The sequence below is a fragment of the Cebus imitator genome, unplaced genomic scaffold, assembly GCF_001604975.1.
Source record: "Cebus imitator isolate Cc_AM_T3 unplaced genomic scaffold, Cebus_imitator-1.0 Scaffold238, whole genome shotgun sequence".
NCBI classification, from domain to species: domain Eukaryota; kingdom Metazoa; phylum Chordata; class Mammalia; order Primates; family Cebidae; genus Cebus; species Cebus imitator.
Window position 1 is genome coordinate 2,986,833 of NW_016107553.1, and position 27,299 is coordinate 3,014,131.

The following is a 27,299-nucleotide window of genomic DNA, read 5'->3' on the forward strand; positions in this document are numbered from 1 at the left end:
AAAAAAAAAAAAAAAAAAAAAAAGACTTTAATAACTTAGTCATTGGTAAAATTTAGCTTGAAGTAATTTTAGCATCTAGATATGAGTTTTGTTTAATATTCTGCAAATGCAAAAATGGTGGCCTTTCCTTTCCAGAACATTTTCAAATACTATTTCCTGGGAAAACCTCACTTCTTGCATGCACAAGGGACATCCTCTTTCTTCCATCCTTTCCTGTGATCACTCTCTCCTAGATCTCTTCTTCAACTTCCCCTGAAAGTAATACTGTTCAAGGAGATCAGAGCTCTGAGAGGAACATGGAATTCCACTCAACCTATAAGGCATCTGCTTTGTTTTATAGTAGGTTATTTATATTGCTTTATATTGCTTAGATTAGATTAGCATTAGATTGTGAGCTCCTTGAATCTATATTTTAGTCACAGTGATCTTAAGAGCTAAGGCCCAGAACTGGCACACATCAGCCACTGAGATGTTTTATGAGTAAAGCAATGAGAGAACACGCTTTAAAACTATTGAGGAGATTTGTTTGTAAACCTACTACTTTGAAACAATTTATTCACATTAAAAAATCATTCCCAAATTCTAATTTTTAAATATTATGCTAAACTATTATTAAATATAATTTTAATTGTAATAAACCCTATTTTTAAATATTATGCTAAACTATTATTAAATATAATTTTAATTGTAATTGGACTATAAAACATAAAATGTATTCTTTAAAATTATGCATATATGAATTCAACATTGTCTACTCTTCAAAATGGAAGAAAAATTAAATACATAAAAAATATAAGGTACAAATTAACCAGGATATTTCTAACATAGCAAAGTAGGTTTTTTAAAGATATACTTTGAAAGAGTATTTAAATAAAGCATTGATTAAAACAAATATATTTGTAGGCTTTAAAATAAAATTTAAGAAATTTTCTATTTTCCCAAAATAATAATTTTTTCTCTAGCAGTCAGTTCTTAATTTTGGGTACTTTGTGCATCAACATGCTGCAAGGCAGGCTCAGCTCTGCTATCTTTTAGCAACCTTCTCCTTTCTCTCTGAAGAGTCACCAAACTCTGGTCTATCAGATTCTGTCTAACACTGAAAATCCTAAACAGGGTTCAACAAGAGTAAGTAGTAAAGTAGCAATTTCACTAAGTGATTCCCTTTTTTTTTCTCCTATTGATCTCTTTGGTATCAGTCAAGATGTCCACACTTGCTTTTCTTACAATTGCCTGCTAATGCAAATAAAGCAAAAGAAGACAAGCATGGTGTAGTAACTTTAGGTGCTGGACTGGCAGAGATGGCTAGAAGACATAAAACTAAATCAGGATGATCTGGGAAAGGTGGCTATACTGAGAACTACCCAAGAAAAGGTGAGCAGGAAGAATGTGAGTCCATGATGAAAGCTAAGACTAGACAGAGATATTGACAATAAGCTCTCAGGTATGAAACTAAGTGAAGGAGGAGAGAATTATAATAATAATGAAGGTGAACGTACATAAGCTACTAATAAAATAACATTTATCATGTCAGACACTCTATGAAACACTTTAGTATAGTTCATTAATTCTTAGTTTTACCCAGATTTTAAAGAATACAAAAACTGAAAACTGACGCAAAACTAGGAAGCAGGACACAACTGGAAGAAAATAGCTGTAACTCATAATAGCCAAAGACTCATATTCAGAACACATAAAGAGCTCCTAGAATTCAATAAGAAAAAGACAAACATCATGAAAAGAAATCAAGGCAATGAATATGAAAGATAAATTCACAGAAGAAATATAAAATTGATAATATGCAGTGCTGACGAAAATGTCGAAAAATGGGCACTCTCCTACATTATTGGTATAATTATAAATTTCAAATAATATCCACTAAAACCTTTTCAGAGACAATTTGTACCTATCAACATTTAAAACCTGCATACTCTATTGAAAATCCACTTCTCAGAATCTAGCCAATGGATATGCTTGCATATGTGTAAAAAGACATATGTACTAGAATACCTTGCTTGTAATGTCAAAAAATTTGAAAAAAAATCTAAATGTCCACCAAAGGACTGTGCTAATTAAATTATGCTACAGCCACACAAATGTAATATTATTAATGTATTAAAAATTTGTTTCAAAGTTTACTGACTCTGCACAAGACACATTCTCAAATTTTAAAAAAAGTTGTAAAACAATACATATGATTCCATTTATGTTTCAAAAAATGTGATGACCCTTGGGCATGAATATTGTAAAGAAAATCCAAGTATTAGATTGATGACAGATTAGATGACATAAGTCCCTTCCAAACTGAGATCTGATTCTGTAATTCTGCATCCTCAATTTATAGATGTGGAAACTACAGGGAAAGTCAGTAGTCACAGATCACATCTCCTGAAACACTAATATTCAAAGGATGGTCCAAAGATCAGATGCATTAGCAGCTCCTGGGAGTTTGCTAGAAATACAGTATCTTAAGCCTCACTCCCAGACCTACTGAGTCAGAATCTGTATTTTACCAAGATCCTCTGATGATTTACATCTGCATTAAAGATTTAGAAGCACGGTTTTTTTCTTTTTTCTCCCACTAATAAGAAAAAGATTAATGTCAAGCTTGAGTACAGAATCTTGAGGTGGCAATACTGATATGAACTGAAAAAATTTCAAGAGCTAAGTCTGACCAGCTGTTTGTTTTGATTTCTAAAGAGAAAAATCTTTCAAAAATGCATCACAGTAGAGACAAGGGTCTAGAGTGGGCAGGGACCATAGAAAACAGGCTGAGCCTGAAGTGGAACTGCCGAAAGACAAAGGAGAACAGTGGCACAGAATCTGTATGGTGCAGGGAAATACCCAACTATACTTGAGAAATTGAGGCAAAATCAATTCTCCTGATATTCTTCCTAAGAGGCTAGAAGTAGGAAGAGGTAAAGGGGTGATCTGAATATGGAGTATCCTTGTTGGAGATGAAAGACTCCAGGGGGCAGAGTGGTATCCAATATGAGGAAAGAAAATGACAGACTTACTCCCAGTATGTAGAATAGATGAGGAGACATCCCATAGTACCAAATAGAATAAAAACCCACAAAGATGCCAATTCCAGCCAAATCAACTTAGAAATAATCCAGTGCCAGTCACAATCCCATTCTAAAGCTCATCTTGAAGAATAAATGGGTAAAATTAGCCAATACAATTTCAAAAGAATAATTGAGGATTTTGCCCTAACAGGTCCTAATAATACACATTATAAAGCAACCTAGAAGGCCCAACTACTTGCCCTATAAAACATGTTTAAACTTCATCCAAATTTATCCCAAAGAAAGTAGACAACTGGAGGGTTTTAGATAGGGGTGGTCAGCTCTTTATAAAAGCTAGATAATGTGTAATGCTGGTTCAGAATAAGACCTGCTCACAAGAACAAAACAATGTCTAGGAACATATAGATACACACACACACACACACACACACACACACACACATGGACATAGTGACATCTCAAAACAATAAGGTTAAATATGGATTATTCAATACATTGTATTTCTTATTTAAAAATAATTTGAAATAAATTAGAATCTTAACCTTGTGTTTTTGTAGAACTAAATTAATCTCAGATAGATTAAAATTTTTAATACCAAAAAGTAACAGAAACAAGTAAAAGAACCACATGGTGGTCATTAGTTTAGGAAATAAGTGGACTCCAATCTAAGGCAGAGCTAGTTAGCTGGTAAGTAGACTAGAAAGAGCTCTTCAGACATCCTGGCATCTTGCTGGCAGTGGATGATGAAATGAGAAGGGATGTGATCACAACAATATGCTATAGGAGCTTAATCAAGAAATGATTGTTTTAGTGATACTACTGCATTCGTCCACGTTACTCAACTGTCAGAATTCATCTGTTAATATTATAATAATTTGTAATTGGAAGCTGAATAAAAATTTAAAGTTTATTTAATAGAAACAAATAGAAAGCTGAGATTTAAATAAATATTATTTTTAGGATATATTTTACATAACCATTACTTTATAAAAGATAACATTTTCATTCAATTTACTCTTTGAACAAGTACTGATTGAGTATATATGCTGGGCACGGCTCTAGGTGCTGGAGATTTAGCAGTGAACAAACAAAAATCCCTGTCCTCAGATTATATTTTACTTGGGGACAAACAATAAACACATAAATAGGAGGCATAATATGTCAGAGGTGGCAAGAAATACTATGGAAAACAATAAGGCATGAAAAGGGAGTAAGAATGCCATCGGTAGAGGGGGTTGTAATTTTAGATGAGGTCAGAGGCCTCACTGAGAATGTGACATAGAAGCAAAGTTACTTAAGTGAAGGGGGTAAAGGAAACCAGTTAGGTGGGTACCGTGGGAGGTGAGGGCAAGCCAGGTGTGGCTGAGGAAACAGGCCAGTGTGGCTGCAGTGCTGTGAGGCCAGGCAGGCAAAGTAAACAATGAGGTGTGAGAGTATCTAGGGAGATTATATGGTGGTCACATATGTAGGTCTCTAGAAAGGCTCTGATTTTTCCTAAATTAAACATTATTAAAGGAATCGGAGAATGGAGTGGGCATGTTCTAACCTGTTTTAAGAGGATCACTCTGGCTGCTGTATGAGGTGAAGACAGAGGTTGGGCAAGCGTGGTGGCATGGCCTTGCCAGGAGATTGGCTATGGTGGGTTGGACCAGTAGTGAAGTGGAGGTAAGTGACACATAGCTGGATTCTGAATGTATATTTTGATGGTAAAGGTTACAGAATTTGCTAAGGATGGTTGAAAGAAAAAGGCAGACAGTGCTGACTTCAGGGATTTTGGTCTGAGCAACTGGAAAAATGGAGCTACCAACCTTAGAATTATTGAGGTTGTGATGACTGAGGTGAAACAGGTTTGGAGGAGAGTAACCAAAAAACAGGTTTGTTACACCAACAAACAAAATGGGCTAATATATTGCTTTGCTGTTGCACTAAATGTAAAAGGTAGTAATTTTTCTGTTTATTGGTTTAGTTTCCACCTGAATGATAAACCATAGCTACTGAACCACTTTTGAACTTTTACTAAAGTAGGCCTTATAAAACCAAAACGTTTAAACTATTCACAAATACGTAATCAGAAATGTAATTCATTAAGGACTGATTTAAATCATAGTCTCTTAATAAAAAATGTCTATAAATTAGCTCTTTCATACTTTGACATTAAAATAATGGCAGCTGGAGGAACTTTGGGAAGAGATCTTGTAAAGAACAAGTGAGCACTCATAGAGGTCATGCAGTGGATGTCCATTTATATCTCTTTAACCTTAAGACAAGTCTATTCATCAACATGATTTCAAGCACTAAAACACACTGCAATGCTTGCTAAACTATCAAAGAAAGCTGAAGTTACATTTAATACAGTATAATGTGTAATATCATAATATCCATTCCTCAACTGTGTTCGGTAAAAAAGAATTTACTACCTGTGCAATCTGTACCTGGTACCTGGAACATCTTGGTTGTAGGGATTAACTGAGGGCGACTGACACATGTACAGTCATTTAAAACATTATAAAATGTCACAGAAAGGCAGGTTGTAATTTACCAAATACAAAGGTAGTTAGATTTTTAAAAACGTGAACCACATAGATGTTTGGTGAGTTCTTCAAGGGCACATGCTATTTGGTGGCGGTATTAGAATGTATTTTTTCCTTCTTGCTTTCCGCTATTAGTGAAAGAATTCAGTCTCATAAGAAAGGCTTTACCTGGGGTTTTTCCTATGTCTCAAGTAGGAAAAAAACCTTCTGATTTACACATTTAGGTGCTTCACTTATTATTATATCATATAGAGACATTTCTTCTGCAAAAGAGCCAAGTATCTTACCCATAAGACAATGAGTTTTTGCAGCTTGTTTTGTAACAATTCCAGAGATGTTTACATTCAATATAAATATGTTTTGAAATACTGTAACATGGCAACCCTCATTATATCTGGATTCTATATTACTTATTCTTGTGTGAGGTTAAATTTCTTAATGTGTGTTATTTTTTAGAATTTACATTTTCATTTACATTTCAGAAAATGTAATAAATCTAGTTTACAGAACAAATTACGGTTTAAGAGTATGACATATTGTATCACAAATACCACAGAAGATAATTTTAGAATTCCAAAAGATAATCTTAAAAGTTATCTGGTCCAAACTTCTAGTCAATCTTAATTCATGTTTATTTATGCACTCAGATTATGAAGGTTATTTCTGATAGCATTACTACTGTATTCCTTAGTCTCATATGACAGTCCTACAATCCCTAGGTACCTCAAATTTCCCTAATATCCCATGCTTGAACCTAAGTTATAGTTACTGCTATAGAACTTAGTAGAACCTAAGTTACTATTGTATTCCTTAGTCTCATATCTCAGTCTCATATATCAGTCCTACAAACCAGAATCAAAGATATTGTTCAAAATACAAAATTTGTCTTTTGGGTTTTCTTCAGTTTTCTCCTTTGAATTGTTTCTCCCATACTGCTTAAGAGCCTAAGGCACAATAATCTAATTCTGGCATCAGAAAGCACAGCAAACTCACTTACCCTTAAGTCTGAGTTTATATTTTCAATGAAAAGGAGGTACCTGAAAGAAGATTATTTAGATTCTACCCTATCTGTCCCCTCTACCACAACCAAAAATAAACTTTCTTATCAACCATTAATCATATTAGTCAGGGCAGAACTTAGTTTCCCTCCCTACCATTCCATATACATAAGTGTTCCAATAATTTATTGGGTTTAAAAAAATGTTATCTTCTCTGTCTTGGTTAGTAAAGTCCTGAACATAATTTAGATGGGGTTTTAATCTCACTTTAAATCTGATAAAACCACATTTACCACAGACCTTGACTTTACACATGGGACCAATTTCCAGAGTGCTAGTAGAAATAGTAACAAGAGGAATCAGTTTATTCTCTCTCCCAAGCTAGTTTATCTTTTTTAGTTCCTAATATTGTTAAAAATTTGAGTAACATAATGGTATATAACTAAATATACACATAGTAAATATAAAAGCAATTTACGTTTTCGCCTCTTAGTCGCCATCTTGTCATGTAGATGAACTCCATAGTATGATCCTTCCCCATAATTTCACCATTGCACAGCACATCCAGCTTTAAAAAGAATAATTATAGATCTATTAACATAATGTTGAATTCAGAAGTATTTTGCACAGTTTTTGAAATTTCAAAAAATATTCAAATAGTTATAACAAAAGCATTTACCATTATTTTAAACAGAAAGCATTTATTCTTCTCCTAAAGTGTTAACAATTTGGATATAAGTAACACACAGCACTGTTTATCTTGTCTCACATACTTATATCTCAAGTCCATACACTTAATTTACAAATGCAATGTAACTTTCTTAGTCCAAATCTCTGTCATGTCTCTTAGAAGTTTAAGGCATATTTCTGTGGCTGCCCCTTTTTGAACAGGAACCTATAGAAACCTCACAGTTCCTCTCAGCTCCTTTGACTTCTCAATTCCTCTCTCAGAATTCTTTCACCTTCCCAAGATTTGAAGAGGTTACTTTCTTCTTATTAGTTTGGGCTTGAAGAAGGAAATGAATGAATGTGGATACAGTGATTTATGGGGCTTTAAAGGTATATGAGAATTTTCAGTAATTACCAATAGCTAATTTGATACAAAAGTTAGGACTATGCCACAGGTCTGTGTCTCTTAGGGCTGTCTGGCTTCTCTGGTTTGCCTGGTTGGTAATTTGCACAATACTTACAGGATCCTCTTCTCACTTTGCACAAAGCTTCGAAAAAGTGTTGTACTTATCAGCGTTAACTTTTGCTCCAAGTTGCAGGAAGGGAACAACCCCTAAATCTTTAAGAAGGGTACAGGAACTGTGGCTATATTTCACTAATTCAACAAAGCATAATCAAGCAAATGTTTATCATCAATCCCTATAAATAAAACAACATTTTAGCTATCTAGCTATTAAAAACAAGCTGGAAAGATTTCATTTGAAGTGTGGGAGAGGAAGAAGAATGAGGTTTAAATAATTCTTCATCTGGCTGGAGACTACAGTTTTGAACTTTAAGATGAGTATAGTTTCAGTTAACTGTATTAGACACATGAAGCAAAATTACTTATTTTTTGATGATTTATGACTTACGTGGATCCCAAAATGTTTTTCAGGCATCATTTTATTAACTCTTAAAAGAATAAAGGAGTCATTTCATTTTCATCTTGTTTATAAATAAATTCATAAGAAAAATGAAGGGACTTACTTAGGATGCAACTGCTAATCAGGTATACTGCATCTATTAGTGTCATTTAGCAACTAAACTATCTTGCCCCAGTTATCAATTCTGTTACAAAAGCTTCCGCTGTCAGGTATTTCATTAAATCATCCCCCTGCATGCTAGGCAGCAAAATAAGGGGGGAACTGAAAAAGATTCCTAAGTCATAGGAAAACTCCTTTGCACTGGGATAGATAAGGAGATGTCAGTGTACTGAATCTCTCCCTCTGCCATCTTTTATAGAGAAATATGTACATGCCAGAGGTAAGACTATACAAGAGTAATAGTTCTCTTAGTAATAACAGCTTTCTAAAAATTAGAAAATGTTAACTCAATGAATCAGACTTAAAAGGAAATAAAACTATACATGGTATTTTGGATGAAGAAAATAAAGTATAAAACCAAATAATAAAAACAATTTTATTGTCTATTTTTCACTTAGTCATATCTATACATTATTAGCATCATTTATTTTTATCAAGTACATTGGGCTTTGATACTTCCATATTTTTTTCCTAATACAAAAGTTGATGTCTCTAGAATTTGAAAAAATATTTGTAGAACCATAACAACAATTGTTATTATTATACTTTAAGTTCTGGGGTACATGTGCAGATCGTGCAGGATTGTTACATAGGTATACACACGCCATGGTGATTTGCTGCATCCATTCTCCCCTCCATCACCTACATTAGGTATTTCTCCTAATGTTATCCCTCTCCAATCTCTCCACCCCCTGCTATCCTTCCCTTGGCCCCCCACCCCCAAACAGACCCCAGTGTGTGATGTTCCCACCCTGTATCCATGTGATCTCATTGTTCAACACCCACTTATAAGTGAGAACATGCGGTGTTTGGTTTTCTGTTCTTGTGTCAGTTTGCTGAGAATGATGATTTCCAGCTTCATCCATGTCCCTGCAAAGAACATGAACCCATCCTTTTTTATGACTGCATAGTATTCCATGGTGTATATGTGATATATTTTCTTTAACCAGTCTATCACTGATGGGCATTTGGGTTGGTTCCAAGTCTTTGCTATTGTCAACAGTGCTGCAATGAACATACATGTGCATGTGTCTTTGTAATAGAATGATTTATAATCTTTTGGGTATATACCCAGTAATGGGATTGCTGGGTCAAATGGTATTTCTATTTCTAGATCCTTGAGGAATCACCACACTGTTTTCCACAATGGTTGAACTAATTTACATTCCCACCAACAGTGTAAAAGCGTTCCTATTTCTCCACATCCTCTCCAGCATCTGCTGTCTCCAGATTTTTAAATGATTGCCATTCTAACTGGTATGACATAGTATCTCAATGTGGTTTGGATTTGCATTTCTCTAATGATCAGTGATGATGAGCATTTTTTCATATGTTTGTTGGCCTCATAAATGTCTTCTTTTAAAAAGTGTCTGTTCATATCCTTTGCCCACTTTTTGATGGGGTTGTATTTTTCTTGTAAATTTGTTTAAGTTCTTTGTAGATTCTGGATATTAGCCCTTTGTCAAATGGGTAGATTGCAAAAAATTTTTCCCATTCCATTGGTTGCCAGTTCACTGTAATGACTGTTTCTTTTGCTGTGCAGAAGCTCAGCTTAAGTTTAATTAGATCCCATTTATCTATTTTGGCTTTTATTGCCATTGCTTTTGGTGTTTTAGTCGTGAAGTCCTTGCCTATACCTATGTCCTGAATGACACTGCCTAGGTTTTCTGCTATGGTTTTTATGATTTTAGGTCTTACATTTATATCTTTTAATCCACTGGAGTTAATTTTTGTACAACATCAAAGGAAGGGGTCCAGTTTTAGCTTTCTGCACATGGCTAGTTTTTCCCAATACCATTTATTAAATAGGAAATCCTTCCCCATTGCTTGTTTTTGTCAGGTTTGTCAAAGATCAGATGGTTGTAGATGTGCAGAGTTAATTCCAAGGCCTCTGTCCTGTTCCATTGGTCTATATCTCTGTTTTGGTACTAGTACCATGCTCTTTTGATTACTGTAGCCTTGTAGTGTAGTTTGAAGTCAGGTAGTGTTATGACTCCAGCTTTGTTCTTTTTGCTTAGGATTGTCTTGGCTATGCAGGTTCTTTTTTGGTTCCATATGAGGTTAAACGTGTTTTTTTCCAGTTCTGTGAAGAAAGTCAATGGTAGCTTGATGGGGATAGCATTGAATCTATAAATTACTTTGGGCAGTATGGCCATTTTCATGATACTGATTCTTCTTAACCATGAGCATAGAATGTTTTTCCATTTGTTTGTGTCCTCTCTTGTTTCCTTGAGCAGTGGTTTGTAGTTCTCCTTGAAGAGGTCCTTCACATCATTTGTTAGTTGTATTCTCAGGTATTTTATTCTCTTTGCAGCAATCGTGAATGGGAGTTGACTCACGTTTTGGCTCTTTGTTATTGGTGTATAGGGTGCTTGTAATTTTTGCACATTGATTTTGTATCCTGAGACTTTGCTGAAGTTGCTTATCAGTTTAAGGAGATTTCTGGGCTGAGACGATGGGGTCTTATAAATATACAATCATGTTGTCTGCAAATAGAGACAATTTGACTTCCTCTTTTCCTAAATGAATACCCTTTATTTCTTTTTCTTGTCTAATTGCTCTGGCTAGAACTTCCAATACTATGTTGAATAGAAATGGTGGGAGAGAGGGCACCCTTGTCTAGTGCCAGTTTTCAAAGAGAATGCTTCCAGTTTTTGGCCATTCAGTATGATATTGGCTGTGGGCTTGTGGTAAATAGCTTTTATTATTTTGAGATACATTCCACTGATAACTAGTTTATTGAGAGTTTTTAGCATAAAGGGCTGTTGAATTTTGTTGCAGGCTTTGTCTGCATCTATTGAGATAATCATGTGGTTTTTGTCTTTGGTTCTGTTTATGTGATGGATTATGTTTATAGATTTGTATATGTTGAACCAGCCTTGCATCCCCAGGTTGACGCCTACCTGATCATGATGGATAAGCTTTTTGATGTACTGTTGCATTCAGTTTGCCAGTATTTTATTGAAGATTTTTGCATCGATGTTCATCATGGATATTGGCCTGAAATTTTCTTTTTTAGTTGTGTCTCTGCCGGGTTTTGGCATCAGGATGATGTTGGTCTCATAAAATAAGTTAGGGAGGATTCCCTCTTTTTGTATTGTTTGGAATAGTTTCAGAAGGAATGGTACCAACTCCTCTTTGTATGTTTGGTAGAAATCGGCTGTGAACCCATCTGGTCCTGGAATTTTTTTGGTTGGTAGGCTATTAATTGCTGCCTCAACTTCAAACCTTGTTATTGGCCTATTCAGGGATTCAACTTCTTCCTGGTTTAGTCTTGGAAGGGTGTAAGTGTCCAGGAATTTATCCATTTCTTCTAGATTTACTGGTTTATGTGCATAAAGTTGTTTGTAGTAATCTCTGATGGAAGTTTATATTTCTGTGGAATTGGTGGTGATATCCCCTTTATCATTTTTTATTGCATCTATTCTCTTCTTCTCTTTTATTTGTTATTGGTCTGGCTAGCGGTCTATTTTGTTGATCTTTTCAAAAACCAGCTGCTGGATTCACTGATTCTTTGAAGGGTTTTTTGTATCTCTATCTTTTTTAGTTCTGCTCTGATCTTAGCAATTTCTGGTCCTCTGCTAGCTTTTGAATTTGTTTGATCTTGCTTCTTTAGCTCTTTTAATCGTGACGTTAGGGTATTGATTTTAGATCTTTCCTCACTTCTCATGTGGGTATTTAGTACTATACATTTCCCTCTAGACACTGCTTTAAATATGTCCCAGACATTCTGGCACATTGTGTCTTTGTTCTCATTGGTTTTGAAGAACATCTTTATTTCTGCCTTCATTTCTTTATTTATCCAGTAGTCATTCAGGAGCATGTTGTTAAGGTTTCACGCAGTTGTGTGGTTTTGAGTGAGTTTCTTAATCCTGAGGTCTAATTTGATTGCACTGTGGTCTAAGACTGTTTGTTATGATTTCTGATGTTTTGCATTTGCTGAGGAGTGATTTACTTCCAATTATGTGGTCAATTTTAGACTAAGTCCGATGTGGTGCTGAGAAGAATGTATATTCTGTGGAATTGGGGTGGAGAGTTCTGTAGATGTCTACTGGTGTGCTTGGTCCAGATCTGAGTTCAAGTCCTGGAAATCAAGTCCTGTCTAATATTGACAGTGGAGTGTTAAAGTATCCCACTATTATTGTGTGGGAGTCTAAGTCTCTTTGTAGATCATTAAGAACTTGCTTTATGTATCTGGGTGCTGCTGTATTGGGTGCATGTAAGTTTAGGATAGTTGGCTCTTCTTCTTGCATTGATCCCTTTACCATTATGTAATACCCTTGTCTCTTTTGTTCTTTGTTGGTTTAAAGTCCGTTTTATCATAGACTAGGATTGCAACCCCTGCTTTTTTTGCTCTCCATTTGCTTGGTAAATCTTCTTCCATCCCTTTATTTTGAGTCTATGTGTGTCTTTGCACATGAGATGGGTCTCCTGAATACAGCACACCAATGGGTCTTGACACTCTATCCAATTTGCCAGTCTTTATCTTTTGATTGGGGCATTTAGCCTGTTTACATTTAAGGTTAATATTGTTATGTGTGAATTTTATCCTGCCATTTTGATACTAGCTTGTTGTTTTGCCAATAAGTTGATGCAGTTTCTTCATTGGGTTGTTGGTCTTTACGATTTGGTACATTTTTGCAGTGGCTGGTACTGGTTGTTCCTTTCCATATTTAGTGCTTCCTTCAGGAGCTCTTGTAAGGCAGGTCTGGTGGTGATGAAATCTCTCAGCAGTTGCTTGTCCATAAAGGATTTTCTTTCTCCTTCACTCATGAAGCTTAGTTTGGCTGGATATGAAATTCTGGGTTGAAAGTTCTTTTCTTTAAGGGTATTGAATATTGGCCCCCATTCTCTTCTGGCTGTAGGGTTTCTGCTGAGAGATCCACTGAGTCTGATGGGCTTCCCTTTGTGGGTAACCCGGCCTCTCTGGCTGCCCTTAGCATTTTTTCCTTCATTTCAACCCTGCTGAATCTGATGATTATGTGCCTTGGGGTTGCTCTTCTTGAGGAATATCTTTGTGGTATTCTCTGTATTTCCTGGATTTGAATGTTGGCCTGCCTTTCTAGGTTGGGGAAATTCTCCATAATAACAATTTTAACCCACAGACTAGTCACTTGAGAGAAACTTTCAAATAAGCTCAGAATCAGAGGCTTCCACAAAACATGGACATAATAACTGTCAAGGTCTGTCACATTTTGTTCCTCCTATGACTGTTTATGATATTCATATTACTGCAGATAGGCCAGAAATACTATGCTGCCTTTGATGTCCTTGTTTACATAGGAAACTAGTCCTGGTCTTTAATTTTTTCTTTTTTTTTGAGATGGAGTGTTCACCCTATCGCCCAGGCTGGAGTGCAGTGGTGCAATCTTGGTTCATTGCAACCTCCGCCTCCCAGATTCAAGTGATTCTTGCCTCGGCCTCCTGAACAGCTGGAATTATAGGCACCCGCCACCACACCCAGGTAATTTTTGTAGCTTTAGTAGACACGGGGTTTCACCATGTTGGCCAGGTTGGTCTCAAACTCCTGACCTCAGGTGATCCACCCACCTCGGCCTCCCCAAGTACTGGGATTACAGGCATAAGCCCTGCCTGGTCTTTAATTTTCTAGATGCTAGTATCAGAACTCAGAAGGGAAGAAGGGGAAATTAATGAATTGTAAGATCACCATTTAGGCAGGTGAGAAATTATAGCCCTATTTCCTTACAATGTTTTAGTCATAAATGTAGGATTAAAAACATTCTCTAAACATGGAACAGATGAAAAGCTATGTTGTGATTAATATCAGGGCAATTTACCTCTTCTGTAAATAAACTGGTAAATTACATTTATGCAGATATAATATGTTGGTTTTATCTAGTGTTAAAACCACGTCTGCATTTCATGGAACTGTGATTAGTTATGAAATTTCTTGGGATAAAAATACAATGTTTTACATTCTGTAGAAATCTATAAAGAATTGGTAATAATTGATCTCAAAGATCTCAGATAAAAAATGACACCCCCTAAGGCATGAATACATTTAGCTAGTATATTTATTTTGGGACTACTTAAAGTTCTTTAAATATCTCCTCTAATTATAAAACATTAAATGTATTAGTATCATAGTTTATTCAGGATATGCTCAATTAGAAAATACATATTACCTAAGTAGAATAATACATTCTGAAATTTTTTAACATGAAAATAACCAAAGTTTCCACAAATTTAATTTGAATATATTCTCAGTTTTCACTTTTGTTAGAATTTCACTTCAAATACTTTAATTATTGAAATGATCAAGGTTAGATATTATTTAACTTACCTCATAAGAACTTGGAAGTTTTAGTTTTAAACTTAGAAATTTTTTAATAGTTCCAACAGTTACCCGTGTAGAACATCGAATGAATTTCTTCATTAAACCCTAAAGGAAACAAAGATTACTAGTTAAAATGTTCTATCTTGCTTTTGGTGAAACCATAGCTACCATTTCCACTATGATTTTGAATATTTTTCAAATATATTGCGAAACATTTTAATTTACAGTTTTTTAGTACTTGCAAGTAAAAATCTTCCTAATTCTTGGATATTTACATGACATTCTTTAAGAATGTATTATCATGTGTACTAGGAAAATCCTGGCAAATAGGCAATCTGCTTACCTCTAGATATTTTAGTAAAGAAAACACGAGTTTAAATTAAAAAGAAAAAAGCCAAAAGGTCACAAGAAGCAAAAAAACATTTTATTATAAAATATAACTTCTGAGACATCAGGGACATCTTCTAAAACATGGTATCACAGCTTTTAAATAATTTTAGAAAGAGCAGCGATTTCAAATGGGACTCTGAGGAGCCAGAGGGTTCAACAGAGAGAGGCTGGTTAGGCCACAGCATGTCCAATTAGAAGTTGCATAGTGTGGACCTTGTGTTGGGGAGAAGCACGTCGAGTCAGTGTCTGATAGGCTGTGCCAGTACTTTACTGGAAAAACAAACTTCTATGTGCCTTGATGTGTCTCATCTGTAAAATGTGCAGCACTACTAATTCACTCTTTAAGCCTGAATATCACTAAAATATAAAAACCAATCTAGAAGGGATACTCAAGCTGAAAATGAAGCAAAATGAGGTTGTAGTCATAATAAACATGAACCAATATGTGAAACAAAATTACATACCACAACCTCAAAAGTTACTGGAATACTAAAACACAAAGCAACAAGAGAATCTCTTAAAGATATTACTCCTATTCATATGCATAGGAAATTAGGTCAGCATCTGGAACAACAACTTAGTGTTCTTAAATTCACTAAGTCAAAAGAAGAACTATTCAGTCAATGTTTATTTCCTAGCAAATGTTTTCCTAACAAAACATATTTCCTGACAAAGACCGACAGAAATAAATTAACAAATAATACTTGGTCACAACACAGATGATAAAGTATCCATTAAAAGAAAACAGAAGTTAAAAGCCACATCTAAAGCAACACATACTCTACCCATTTCAGATGTGAAGACCAATATGCTAGACAGCATGAAACCAAAGGGATAAATGTACAAGTCTATCTTCTCTGTTATCTGTTCACACCTTCTCAAGAAGCCCAATGTTTCCCGTCCATTTTCTTTTTGCCCCAAATGCTTAAAAAGAATCAGCACATTTTTACAAGCCCCAGTTAAGTCAGAGAATATACGGGTGTAGGTCATGTTCCTCCCCATCTATTTATTTAAGCCTTTCTTTGCTTATAGGGCATTTTGTATGTAGAGCAGTTGAAAACAGAACCTCAGAACTTAACATCTGCCCTGATGTTAAAGTGCTTTTCATGACCACCCTGTTATCTATGTATATGTAAAGTTAAGGAGGAGATCTTAAGTTTACAACTAAAAACTCAGTACTCAAAACAAAAACAAAAACAAAAACAATCCAAAATCTGAAATGCCCCCAAATCTGAAAATGACGGCTGACATGACACACACTCATTTCAGATTTGGGAGGTTCAACTGTAAGTATACACAATGCAAATATTCCAAAATCCAAAAAGATTCTGGTCCCAACCATTTTGGATAAGGAATCTGAAACCTGTACTGGAAGGTTTAATACGTATGTTTTTTCATTTGCCAAGAAATCAGGAAGAATCTCCAGAAATGATGTTGGTATAATCTTTCAGAGATTAATAGTTAATAGTTTTCAAACTATTCACAAAGTTGTACAACCATTACCATGATCTAATTCCAAAATATTTTCATCATCTCTCCAAGTAACCCCAAATTCATCAGGAGTCACTTCCCAACCTTCCAGCCCCTGACAACTGCTAATCTACTTTGTTTTTATCCTTGTCTGGACATTTCATATAAATGGAACCACATAATATGTGACCTTTTATGTTTCGCTTCTTTCACTTAACATAAAGTTTTCAAGGTTCATCCATGTTGTAGCATGTTTAGCATGTATCAGTCCTCTATTGAAGTTTATGACTGAACAGTATCACATTTTGTTTCATTTTGTTTTTCCATTCATCAGTTGACAGACATTTAGGTTGTTTTTACTTTGTGGCTATTATGAATAATGCTATTATGAATATACACATACAAGATTTTGTGTGAACATGTTTTCAATTCTTTTATACAGTAGTAGTCCCTCCTTAACTGCAATTTCATTTTCCTTGATTTCACTTACTCAGTCAATATTTCACTGTATAAAAATTCAAAATATAAAATTCTAAAAATAATTCCTAAGTTTTAAGGGGCATACAATTCTGAGTAGCATGGTAAAATCTTGCATCATCCTACTCCATCCTGCCTGGAGTGGAATCTTCCCTTTTTCCAGCATATTCATGCTGTATAGGCTACCTGTCCATTAGTCACTTAGCTATCTCAGTTATCAAATCAAAACACCAGTATATACAGGGTTATCTGGTACTATCTGTGGTTGCAGCATCCACTGGGGGTCTTGTAACATATGCCCCACAGATAAGGGGGAACTACTGTGTATGATCATATACTTAGAAGTGGAATCACCAGGTCAACTCTTTGAGAAACTGCTAAACTGTTTTCCACAGTAGCTGCACTTTCACCTTCCCACTAGGAATGTATGAGGGTTCAATTTGTCTACATTCTCTAACATTTATTATTTTCCTTAAAAAAATTCTGGCCATCCTAGTAGGTATGAAATGATATCTCATTGTGGTTTTGATTTGCAGAGCCCTAGACTAGTGATGTTTAGCAACATTTCCTGTGCTTATTGGTCATTTTTATAACTTCTTTAGAGGAATGTCTATTCAAATCTTTAGCCGTTTTTTTTCAAATTGGGCCATCTTTTTATTGATTTATAAGAGTTCTTCATATATCTGTATATTAAAGGCTTATCAGACATTATTTGCAAATATTTTTTCCCACTCTATAAGTTTTTTCACTTTCTTAAGTGTCCTTTGATATACAAGAGTTTTACATTTTAATGAAGTCCAATTTATCTGTTTTTTTTTTTTTNTTTTCTTTTGCTGCTTATGCTTTTGGTGTCATTTCTAAGAATCCACTGCTAAATCCCAAGGTCATGGGAATTAGCATGTTAATTTCTAATAATTTAATTTTCTAATAAAATTAAATTAGCATCTTAATTTCTCCTTCCTCTTGGAAGGCTATAGATTTTTGATGAATATAGATTTACTGGTTGCCCATTGTCTTTGAGCATTCTGCATATATTATCCTATTGCCTTCTAGCCTCCACAGCTTTTGGTGAGAAACTGGCTACTAACCCTACTGGGGGTCCTTTGTGTGTGAGTCACCTTTATATTGTTGTTTTCAAGATTCTATCTTTGCCTTTCAATAATTTGATTATGATGTGCCTAGTATGAATTTCTTTGAATTTATCATACAGGAAGTTTTTTAAGCTTCTCAGATGTTTAATAATTTTCATCAAATTCAGTTGTTTTTTGGGGGCCATTATTTCTTCAAATACACTTTCTGTCCTTTTTTCTCCATTTCCTCTCTTTCTGGAACTTCCATTATGGGTATGCTGGTAAGCTTGATGGTGTCTACAGGTCTCTAAGGACCTGTTCATTTTTCTTCACTCTATTTTCTTTCCGTTTCTCAGACTGAATAATCTCTATTCATTAAACTTCAATTTTATAGGTTCTTTTTCTTTGGCTCAAGTGTGCTGTGAGCCTCACCCATGAAATTTTCATTTCAGTTGCTGTACAACTCCAGAATATTAAAAAAATATTTAATATCTTATATTTGGTGGTATAATTCTTGTATTTTCATATAGGTGATCAGGCCATGGTTTTAGTTCTTTGTACATATTTAAATAGATGATTTCAAATCTATGCCTAGTAAGTGCAATGTCTGGGCTTCCTCAGGGACAGTTTCTATTGACTGCTTCTTTTCCTATGTATGGGTCATAAAATCAGCTCTCTGTAACTGAAGTCCTACATTTGTGAATTCAACCAACCACAGATCAAAACTATTTTTAAAAACAATACAGCAATAAAAATAATGCAGTTTAACAACTGTTTACATTGCACTATGTATTACAAGTAATCTACAGATGATTTAAAGTATATAGCAGGCTGTGCATAGGTTACATGCCAATACGACACCATTTTATATAAGGAACACGGGATACACACATTTTGTTATCCATGAAGGGTCCTGGAATTAATCCCCCCCATAATCTGATAGATCACTGTATTTGTTAGTATCTATCATATTTTAAATGATATAATGTTACAACTATTTTAAATGATATAATGTTAACAATGCTGGAAATCAGATTCCTGCCTGTTCTTGAGTCCTAAACTAATTCTATAAAGTCTGTATTCTTTACCATAGGTAGCCATGAAATTTTCTGCCCAGAGGTCAGCTAATGATTGAACAGATATTTCTTTACACATCTGGAGCCATTAAGTTGCTCAGTCTTTGCCAAGGATCTGGGTGTGTATTTGGGGACATACCTCCAACATTCAACCAAAGTGGTGACAACTCTGCCTTAGTCTTCACTTCCTGCTTGTGCAGAGTGCCTCCAGGTCAGGCAGAGGTGAGAGCTTAGGGCCTTCTCAGGTCTTTCCCAAACATGCATACAACCCTGTGTATGTATGTGGCCCTCTAGATTTCAAGGAATATGTCAGAGATTTTTGAAGCTCCTAGGGACATACCACTTCACAGCTTTCCCTTTTAAGCTTTTTGGCTAGTCTCTTGTTTGGTCCAAATGTTATCTATGACTCAGGCAGCTGTAAAGTTAAAACATTTGTCTGTAATTGTTTTCGACAAATGCCCCTTTCCCCCACCCAAAGAGAAGGATTTTTCATGGAGGCAAGTTCCAAGTCAAATCAAATACTGACAAGCTTGTAAGTGGGGTCTTCTAGGAAACAACCAGATAGGTCAAATAATGACCATTCTTTGGCAATGAGGCTTTAAAAGAGCTCTACCTCTGTTCTTTCCCTTTGGTGCCTGAGAGGCTGCAATGGGAAAGCAGGCTGTTATTTTCAAGGCTACTGCAGAGTTTGAGTGTGGGGTGGAATTAAAGCAAGTTAAAATGCCACACAGCTCACCCTTTACACTAAGAGTTAGTAATCTTATTGATAAAGTGCTCTATAGGCACTTATAAGCCTTTGATTAATATTAGATCTCTAAAAAAGCTGATATCCAACATTTTTGCCAGTATTTTCATACTTACAAAGAAGTGAATTTTCAGAGATAGTCTACTCTTTTTATTGACATCCCACTCGACTTTGACTTCTGTATTACAAAAGCAGTAGGTATTCTGTATAAACTATGCATGCAACTACTGCCCCACCACATTTGAGAATCACACCCTACTGCAGAGGAATGAGATGGCAGAGAAGGCTAAAAGCAATACAGACATTGTGTCTCTGCCACTAAGGGATTAGAATCTAGTACTAAGGACAATGCACACATAAAATAAGATAGTGCCTAGAACTCTTAGGTGCATCCTTAATAGATAACAAACCAATCCCTAATTGAGGGATAAATAAAAGTACTACAGAATTTCAGAGAAGGGATTCACTAGGTTGGGAAAAGCATCACAAAGAACAAAAATCTCTGGGTCTTGACAGAAGCATAGGATGGTGGAAGAGGAAAGAACAAAGGAAGGGTTGTTCAAAGTTTTAGAGGTCTTAAATATTCATAATACAAGCTTTTATGTATTCTAGACACAGATCTTTTATCAGATAATATAGTTTCCAACACACACACACACACACACACACACACATACACACACAGGCACACATGGGTGGGGGAGGGGGGAGGAGAGAGAAAGAGAATGAACACATACATAAAGGAATAATCACTTGTTTTGAGAGGAGAATTTACTAATGGGTTTGATGGGAGATAAACTTATCAAGAGAGGTGCTTGTTAGTGAAGGGCACTGAATGCTAATATAAGGAGTTATGACTTAATTGCACAGGCCAAAAGGTGGCAAACTTTTGGCCTATACAATGGCCATGTCCTCAGGCCAAATCTGGCTTGCCATTGATTTCTATGAATAATGTTTTATTGAAACACAACCATGCCCACTCATTTACTGTGCTGCTTTAGTGCTATAATGAATAAGTTGAGTAAACTGCAACAGAGACCATATGGCCTACAGAGCCTAAAATACTTACGATCTGACCCTGAGATTGGTCATGGCCCTCACCCTGAGTCTTACATACACTCAGGCAAACGGCCCTAGCCCTGGATAACAGAAAAAAAATTAGGCGTACAGAAAACACTTAATAACTACTTAAACAAATCTAGATATAAGGGTGAGCAGCACTGAACTGGGGGGAATTTTGCAGGACTTAGTAACTGGTTGAAAGAAAAGAGTAACAGGTCAAAGATGATGCCAAGCTTTTGAACTTATCTGACTGACCAAAAGACAGTAGTCGTAACTGAAACGGCATGTTTAAAGTTAGATGGAAGTATAATGAATTTGCCTTTAGACAAGTCAAGTTTCTGGTGTTAGTGAAATTCTCAACTGGTCTATTTAAAAATACTTAGACATATAATACTTCAGCTTGAGAAAGATGGCGGAGTTGGAAACTAGGACTTAAAAGTTCTTTGTATAAAGAAGAGAAGAACAGACACAAGGCCCTACTTGAAGGTGGGATGGTAGGAGGAGAGACAGCCTTCAAGCAATTTAAAAGTTCAGAGGCATTTTACAACCTCCAATTTTACTTCAAAACGAATTGATTAAATTATTCACAAAATACATTAGCCCTGACATGAAAATCTTGTTGAGTTGCAAATAAAAATAGAGAAATAAAGGATGAAATTAGAAGATAATTAATAAAAGGGCTAGAATTAATGGTGACATAAAAGTCTCTAAGTTTGTCACCATGCTTAAAAAACAGAAACTATGCATATGAACTCCCAACAAAGGTATAAAAGGAGGTGGAGAAAGAGAGGTGTGATTCTGTGCATTAGCCACTAGATGGTGGCATTGACCCAGGACGGTTCAGTTGTGGGAATTGCAACAATTTGTAAGCATAGGATTGTCAAAGAATGACATTTTATTTAATTATGTTAATTAAAACTTTGAAAGCAAACATTTTGAAGCATTAGAAAATTTGTCAACAAATTACCAAGGGTTTACTATAAACTGATCATAAAAATACCACAGTCTTGTTCACTCACCTTTACTACATTGTCCCCCGATTGTCCATTATTTCGTAAACAATCTAGACAGATAGCAATTTGTGGGTCACTTCTGTGATAATCTTGATTTTCATCACCTTCTTCATCTACTTTCGGTTTGTCAGCTTTTGAAGTAACATCTGCATAATTTAAACAAAATTAACAGCTATGAATCAAAATTGATTGTAAAGTTAAGCAATAATAATACACTGATTATCAAAAGAAAAATCAACTTAAAAAAATTTCCTAACAGCTTTTGAAGAAGAATATAGTATCTTTAAAATGTTCCAACCAACTCAACAATGGAAATTCTTTTTTTTTTTTTTTTGAGACGGAGTTTCGCTCTTGTTACCCAGGCTGGAGTGCAATGGCACGATCTCGGCTCACCGCAACCTCCGCCTCCTGGGTTCAGGCAATTCTCCTGCCTCAGCCTCCTGAGTAGCTGGGACTACAGGCACGCGCCACCATGCCCAGCTAATTTTTTGTAGTTTTAGTAGAGACGGGTTTTCACCATGTTGACCAGGATGGTCTCGATCTCTTGACCTCGTGATCCACCCGCCTCGGCCTCCCAAAGTGCTGGGATTACAGGCTTGAGCCACCGCGCCCGGCCTTGGAAATTCTTTTTTTAATTGGAGACTTATTAACTTAGTTTAAGATTTCTACGCTCACTGGGACATCCAAATGAAAGATTCAGGACTAGCTGTATTTAGCCAAAAAAATAATTGCAATTAGTGATTAGACTACGTTAGAGAATAAACAGGATATAAAAAAATACTTCCAAATTATTTATATGTATATATATGAATTATACTCAAGTTTATATACAGAAGTATATATTCAAATTAAAACCAAACACTTTAAATTATAAAACTAAGTTCTCAAAATTTCAAATTACTAGATATAAAATCAGCTAGTGAAAAAAAATGAGTATAATGAATTAGCTTTGTAACACGTATACAGCTATTAATGTATGTTACAACTCAAAGAAATCTGAATGGCCTACTTTGTATTATATACAAATGTATTTCACCTATTACCTGTACCCTATAAATATTGCAGCTATATTTATCATGCATTGGTTGAGTAGCTTTAACATTATGTTGGATACACATCATACAAGGCCTGAGGGAACAATACTGAACCTGCAGCTATCATCCTCACTCTCACAGTGGTCAGGATATGGGATGAAATAAAGGTAAATAAAAAAGAGAAAAACAAAAAAGAAACCAGACAAATATAGGATGGGAGAAGTAAAATGGACTATGCAGGCACATGTAAAAGAGAGAGTAAACCCAAACTTTGGGAGTGAAGCAGAGGTTCAGGGACAATTTCCGGATGAAATACCTTTAAGCTAAAACCTGAAAAATTTAGCCAGCCAAACATTACATTGTAGAAAAACTTCCCTGCAAAGTGACAGGCTAAATCCCCTTGGATACCTATAGTAAAAGCATTACAGGTGTACCATAAAGCAGGGAGGTGGGGTATTTTTCTACATGTTTTCTTCTGCTTATTTATAGAGAATGCACATACACAGGAGTTGCCTTCTATGAACCAAACTCCCAGCTCCAACAAAAAATCCAAATTCTCCACCCAAGCTAAAGACCAAATACCATAAATACTTTAAAAAGGGAGAAACAATAGGAAAAGGGAGATAAAATTCACAAAGTAGGCTACAGCCCTTCACAGGTCAATCTGTGATATGTAGAATAATAGAGTAAACCTGCCACATAATTTCTGAGGACAATCTCCCAGGCTCCTGTCCTCTTGAAAAGATAGTCAAAAACTGGAATATTTAATTAGCCTTATCTTATCTGTATTTTTATTACAGCACTACTACAATTGCTTATCGTTGTCTAATTGCAGTGTATATTTGGGTAAAAAAAGGCCTAGTTAAGTCATTTTTTTGGTCAGGCTTAGCTTCTTTGCTTTTTTTTGTTGTTGTTGTTATAGATTAAAAATAGTCTCTTGCTACCTTACTCTAATCATCAAAACTATTCTCGAACTTCCCCTTCTCTAAGAAAACGACTTTGCACAGTTAAGTTGAACTAATAAAATGATAATCTCCATTTTACAGATTAAGAGAGAGATGGCATTTTCTCATCTACCTTCGTCATGTATAATTGGCAATCCTGTGATCTTACGGGAAAACCAAGATTGGGAGGCTGAACTCACAAGTGGCCCCATAAGAACACACACATATTCTTGAATAACTTTAAATGGTATTTAGGACATCTTAAATTAAATCTCATATTAAAAAAACAATGGGAATGATACTACTTTCTTATTTCATATATCCCTTTGTGTGGATTTTATACATATATATGTATGCTAAAAGCCTTTTATCTGCTCAGTAATGTTTGCCCCTTTGCTGCAATTATTAAAAATTACTAATTGCTGAGTCTCTTGGAACCTAGAGGAGAAATCTGGACATGCAGCATAGGTGATGGGGAAAATTCCCATAAGCATCCAGAAATACTTTCTAAATTTCCATGACATATAGGTTTGTATCACCTGAGCTCTACTTATAAAAACTTCATTCCAGAATATTAAAGCATAGTAAAATCTCCTGATCTGGCTTTCAGCCACATCTCAGTTCCTTCTCCTATAGAGACAAACATACGAAAGAAATAAAACACAAAGCTCTTCACTGTTTAGTTGCAAGCTGTGGCTATTTCTTACTTCAGCTTCCTTTAGCTCCCTAGAAATTACTACTATAAACATCTAGCCAATTTTCTCTTTTATCTCCCTTTTCTCTTCCCAAAGTCCAGTTTCCTCTGTTTCCAATTATCTTCTACTAAAGTGACTTCAGATTTACATTCATTTATATAAAATCTCCTACAGAGAAAAAGGTTCATAATGTAAATAAAAGGGAGCAGAAATTTAATACAGGAAAAATGTGAGCCTGAAGAGAGCTATTAGTTCACCTAAGCTATGAAAAACTAACCAATTTAAGGATGCTTTCAGAAACAGACATAAGAAAAAGTCACCTTGTCCATTTTCTTGAGGCTTATTTTTCTTCCAAAATTCAGATTCACGCTCAAGTTCTTCTAAATTTAAATGAAAGAGAGTATAAAAAGAAAAGTCATGAAATTTGTAATAGAAATGTTGATTTCATAAAACACAAAAGTCTGCAAGAACCCAAAGAGCCACTTACGTTCTCGCAGTCCAGGGACCAGCTTAAATATAATTTCCTCTAATGTATTGTCCAACCTTCGAAAGGGGAGAGAAAGAATATACTAACAATGAAGATACCAAAATCTGACACGTAAATAGTCTGAAATGTATATCTTATATGTATTACAAAATATAGAACATATACAATTTTAGCACATTTACTATACCACACTCTTCTGTCCAGGGAACACACCTATTTCCAGCCTTCCCCAGTAGTAGACTGATTACAAAAATGGTCCCAGTCCCCAGCTTTCTCTATATCCACACTCTTGAGCATGACTTTGAAATTCCTCCCTTGACTAAGGAGGGGAGTCTATTTCCCTGCCTTGGAAATATGGGCTGGCCTTAAAACTTGTTGAGGCCAGCAGAATGTGGCACAAGTGACTGTGCTTGGTTCTAAGCCTAGGCCTCAACAGGCATCACATGCTTTTGTTTCTATTTCTCTCTCTTTCATAGAATCCTGATAGTATGAGAACAAGGCTAGAGGATGAGAGACCATGTAGAAGAGACCAAGCTGCCCAGCTGAAGCCATTTTAGACTAGTCCACAAACAGCCCATCCCCCAAAATCAGCACAGCAGATTACCCAATGCACACAGCAAACTGCATTAGCATGAGTGAGCCCAGCCAAGACCAGAAGAACCACCCAGCTTACCCAGGGAACTAGGAGGAATAATAAATGCTTGCTTTTTCAAGCATCAGTTTAGGAGTTGCTGTTATGCAGCAACAGCTGATACCCCCATTCTCAAAATTTCTACCACAGCTCTGGCTCTTTCCCATAAAGGAAATAATCTCCATTCCACTCTTCTGAGAAATGTAGACCACTTTATCATTTTACCTTCTGAAATGAAAACTTCAAATATTTATCTTGACATTTTTCTTATTTTCTTTCCTGCTATATAATTCACCTTTTTCATGGCTTTTTGTCTTTAATCCCATTCTCTTGCCCCCACAACACCCTCTTCCTACCCCTGCTTAACGGCATTACTCTTCTACAAGACTACAAACACATAGAGGTTTCTTGTATCAAAAAAAAAGACCCAAAACCTTTATTAATGCATTGTATTTTCAAACTATTATTCTGTTTCTCAATCTTTTCTTCTAACTGGAAAAAAATATGAAAGTAAAACCTACATTATTTCTGTACCCTACTCTGTTTTCCTTCTTTTACTCTACTGAACTCTGCAAATCATCCATAACTTCCATACTGAACAGGTTTAAAAGTTTTAGAATTAAAATTTAAACTTAAAAATTCTTGTTTGTTTACATTTCTTCTATATTTCTCTGCAGCAGTTTGACAGTGTTGTCTGACACTGCCTGCCTCCCTGAAAATCTCCTTTGTTTTCATTTTTTAAATTTCCAAGTCTGTTCTTTCTTTGTTACTAAGTATTTTTCTGTTTCCCAGCTACTTTTAAATCTGATATTCTCCCTTGCTTTGTACTCTGCACTCTGATCTTTTCAAAGTTCTGTCTTCCTTGGGGATTTCATCTGCTTTGGTGTCTTCAAAACTAACATATAGGCAGAGATCCATCCATGTGTCTATCTACATGCCTTTATGTAACATCTCTCTGCTGATTTCAAGTTCCATATTTCCAAAGAATGCTAAACATTTCAAATACCTCCTTTTATTCATCTATGTCAAGATTGTCTCATCTATCCTTCTCCAATAAAATACTAAGTACCTCACCCACTGTCTCACATTTTTTAAATTAAATTTTTAAGTAATACCATAATTCTCCCAAGTTGGCTCAAAATATGAGAAGGATCTTAACTTCTCTCTTTCCCTTCATTTACACATTTACTCACCAAACCACATCTGTCCCATCTATTCCTCCATCATTTCTTCCGTTCCTTCAATTACCATCCTACTTTGAACAGAGCAGAGACAAGCTCACAATGAATCTTCCTAAAGTACTAATCTGATTGTGTTAGTTACCTCTCAAGAACTAATTTTTCCCTACTACCTGGCTTCATGTATTTACATAACTTGAGTCCAACCTATACCATAACTGGTACTATTCACTCACTGTCTCTCTTCTCCAGCCAACTGGCTTATTCAATTATCCCAAGAATTCCTTGTCTTTTTCAATTCATTTTTTCTCCCTCGTTTTTTACATCCTGGCTCAAATACTCTTTATACTCTCCGATCAAACCAATGCTATCTTATTCTTCAAGACGAAGTTACTTGTAAAGTTTTCCCAGGCTATTTAGTAG

The 27,299-nt window shown here is 35.5% G+C and overlaps 1 protein-coding gene across 4 annotated transcripts in view; it reads right to left on the reverse strand.

The window, feature by feature from the left end:
* The window catches only part of PCGF5 (polycomb group ring finger 5), a 118,156-nt gene that overhangs the window by 9,420 nt on the left and 81,437 nt on the right, over positions 1-27,299 (reverse strand). For 3 of the 4 annotated variants that reach the window (XM_037727742.1, XM_037727743.1, XM_017498219.2), the window contains 5 exons: positions 25,068-25,123; positions 24,901-24,960; positions 21,914-22,053; positions 14,611-14,709; positions 7,034-7,123 (listed from right to left, as the gene is read on the reverse strand). In XM_037727742.1, the coding sequence (XP_037583670.1) occupies positions 7,034-7,123; positions 14,611-14,709; positions 21,914-22,053; positions 24,901-24,960; positions 25,068-25,123 (445 nt within the window). The remainder of the gene's footprint in view (positions 1-7,033; positions 7,124-14,610; positions 14,710-21,913; positions 22,054-24,900; positions 24,961-25,067; positions 25,124-27,299) is intronic. The other variant, XM_037727744.1, reaches the window with a different exon arrangement.